General features: G+C 64.9%; 1 protein-coding gene across 1 annotated transcript; it reads left to right on the top strand.

The window, feature by feature from the left end:
• The first annotated feature begins 1,343 nt into the window (after nucleotides 1–1,343).
• Nucleotides 1,344–2,345, top strand: KCTD12 (potassium channel tetramerization domain containing 12). Its single transcript, XM_054390590.1, has one exon. It carries the CDS (start codon nucleotides 1,344–1,346, stop codon nucleotides 2,343–2,345), a length of 1,002 nt encoding a protein of 333 aa, XP_054246565.1.
• Nucleotides 2,346–2,809: the final 464 nt, after the last annotated feature.

Here is a 2,809-nt window from a genome sequence, read left to right as displayed (position 1 = left end):
TGAGGAAGAAACCACACTTGAACTCCCAGAGGAGAGCAACTGAGTAGCAACTGAGCAGCGCCTCTGTGTGTGCAAAGAGAAACAGAAATGCAGATGAAATTCAAACAAAATCCGGAAACCTAATTTAAGTGCTTGCTGCCAATGCATTTTAAATAAGTGCTTATGTTTCGCGTAGACCCCGTGAACCAAATTAAATCTGAGCCGTAAGGGCACCCAATCACACAAATAGCCATACGGACGCGAGAAGCCAAGCTTGCACAGTAAAGCGCCGCTTGAGAGATAGGGGGTCCCGGGGTCCCTCTCGGTGCTATCGCCGGAACCTTCGGCCGGCAGGATCCGAGCCTCGGCGGCGAGGCACCTCCGGCACGGCGCTCGCGGTGACACCCGACGGGCAGCGCTCAGGCTCCCGCCCAGTCTCCCCACAGGGGTCTGGATAGGCGGGAGGTTTTCACAGGGTCCATATCGGGGTTAAAAAACCTGCACAGCGTAAGTCTTGCAAGCCCAGAAACTGGCTGAGGACTCTAGTGAGGCAAGTGTGAGCGGCACTGTACACTCGCCTTTTCTCCTGCGAAGGCGACAGGAGGGAGGGGACACAGTTATTTCGTCGAGGGTCTCGCTTGGCGAGGGTTTAGACAAGCCTTAGAAAGGTTAGCAAGGGCACAGCATGGCTCCTTCGGGGGGCAGAGATGTCTCGACACTTCCCCGCTTCCGCACCTCAGGGCAAACGGAGAGGGGATCTTGACTGCGAAAAGATAAGATGTCTTGGAGAAGCCGGGGAGCGAAATGAAGGCCGGAGGACCGCCAGGCACTCTCGCAGCTCCCCGAGGATTTAACTCCCGCCGGTCATACACCGTAGTGCCCGTTCCCGGATAGGGGAACGCGGAGGGGAAGCACGGGGCAGGCTGAGAGTTCCCGCCGCAGCTGGGGATGCAGGATCGGGGATGGGAGGGAGAAACACACCACGACGACGGGGAACCCTGCGTCAGTGTAGAGCCGTCCCCTTCCCCTCCCCGTGCGCACGGCTCTGCCTCCCGCCAGCCTCCCACGCCTCCCGGGAGGTGCGGTCGTGCTACATAAACACAGCTCCGCGGTTGGCGCCCGTCTCTCCGCTCTCAGTCCGACGGAGGTGCCTGGCTAGCAGCGGGCAGCGAAGCGGCAGCGAGGCAGAAAGCGGTTCCGCTGCTCCAGGGACAGACGGGGCGGGAGGGTCCGGCCAGCAGCGGCAGAGGGCTGCGCGCTCTCTCGTGGGCAGCAGCGGCGGCCCCGCTGGAGCCCAGTCGGCCGGAGGAGGAGGAGGAGGAGGAAGGCAGGCGGCTTCCCGCCGGCGGCGGGCTCCCTCGGGTATGGCCCTGGCGGACAGCGCCCGCGGGCTGCCCAACGGCGGCGGCGTCTCGCCGGCGGCAGGAAGCGGGGCTCCAGGGAGCGGGGCGGCCGCGGCAGCGGGCGGCTGGTCGTCTTTCCCGGAGATCGTGGAGCTGAACGTGGGCGGGCAGGTGTATGTGACACGGCGCTGCACCGTGGTCTCGGTGCGCGACTCACTGCTTTGGCGCATGTTCTCGCAGCAGCAGCCCAGCGAGTTGCCCCGGGACAGCAAGGGCCGCTTTTTCCTCGACCGCGACGGCTTCCTTTTCCGCTACATCCTGGACTACCTGCGGGACCTGCAGCTGGTTCTGCCGGAGCACTTCCCCGAGCGCAGCCGCCTTCAGCGGGAGGCTGAATACTTCCAGCTTCCCGACCTGGCTCGCCGCCTGGCGCAGGCTCGGGTCGCCGCCGCGGTCCGCCCCGCCGCACTGCATCGCGACGGATCGCTCTGCACCGATGAGCCGCCGCCGCCGCTCCTCGGCTACCTGGAGGCCGAGCCGCTGGAAGGAGGCGGCGGCGGAGCCGCGGCGTCCGCGCCGTCGCCCACCGCTAGCCGTAGCCCCTCGGGTGGGCCGCTGCTTACGCCCTCTCAGTCGCTGGACGGGGCGGGCGGGCGGCGCTCGGGATACATCACCATCGGCTACCGGGGCTCGTACACCATCGGGCGGGAGGCGCAGGCCGATGCCAAGTTCCGACGGGTGGCCCGCATCACCGTCTGCGGCAAGACGGCGTTGGCCAAGGAGGTCTTCGGGGAGACGCTGAACGAGAGCCGCGACCCCGACCGCCCTCCCGAGCGCTACACCGCCCGATACTACCTCAAGTTCAACTTCCTCGAGCAAGCCTTCGACCGGCTCTCCGAGGCTGGCTTCCGCATGGCCGCCTGCTCCTCCACTGGCACCTGTGCCTTTGCCCCCGAACAGGGCGGTCCTGCGGATGACAAGATCTGGACCAGCTACACTGAGTATGTCTTCTGCCGGGACTGAGCATCCGCCCGGCCCCATGGCCTGGGAGTGAGACAGTGGCCCCTGCACACACTCACACCCACAGTCCACTCCCACCCTGGAGGATGTGGAGGGGTGCTGTGTCCCCCTGCGCTTTCTTCACCCCGGTGCCTGCCTCTCTACACAAGGCAGGTCGACCCCCAGCGCAGCCCCCACCCCTCCTGCACGCATCTCCTGATGGCCCCGGGACAGGAAGTCGCCACGTTGTGCCTCGACTGCCGTGTCCCAGCTCAGCCACCGTGTCATGGCTCACACAGTCATCCTCCCTCCCATGCCTTCCAGTGTGGGTAGCGAGGAAAGAGAGGAAGGAGAGAGGTAGACTGAGTAGGCAAATACCCATCCCAGGAAACTCTGCGTGCCCAGCCCCGACCCTCTCTGTGCAGAGGAGCTGAGAGAGAGCTCTGTTAGGGTGTGGTGTTTTTAAAAACGCCCATTTAGGGGCTGAG

This window comes from Indicator indicator, chromosome 1 (genome assembly GCF_027791375.1).
Source record: "Indicator indicator isolate 239-I01 chromosome 1, UM_Iind_1.1, whole genome shotgun sequence".
NCBI lineage: Eukaryota > Metazoa > Chordata > Aves > Piciformes > Indicatoridae > Indicator > Indicator indicator.
The sequence above is the reverse complement of the archived record's forward strand: the minus strand, read 5'-3'. Positions and strand labels throughout refer to the sequence as shown.

Excerpts from the sequence above, each read along its gene's own strand:
- KCTD12 (XM_054390590.1), top strand. The coding sequence starts at position 1,344 with ATGGCCCTGGCGGACAGCGCCCGCGGGCTGCCCAACGGCGGCGGCGTC.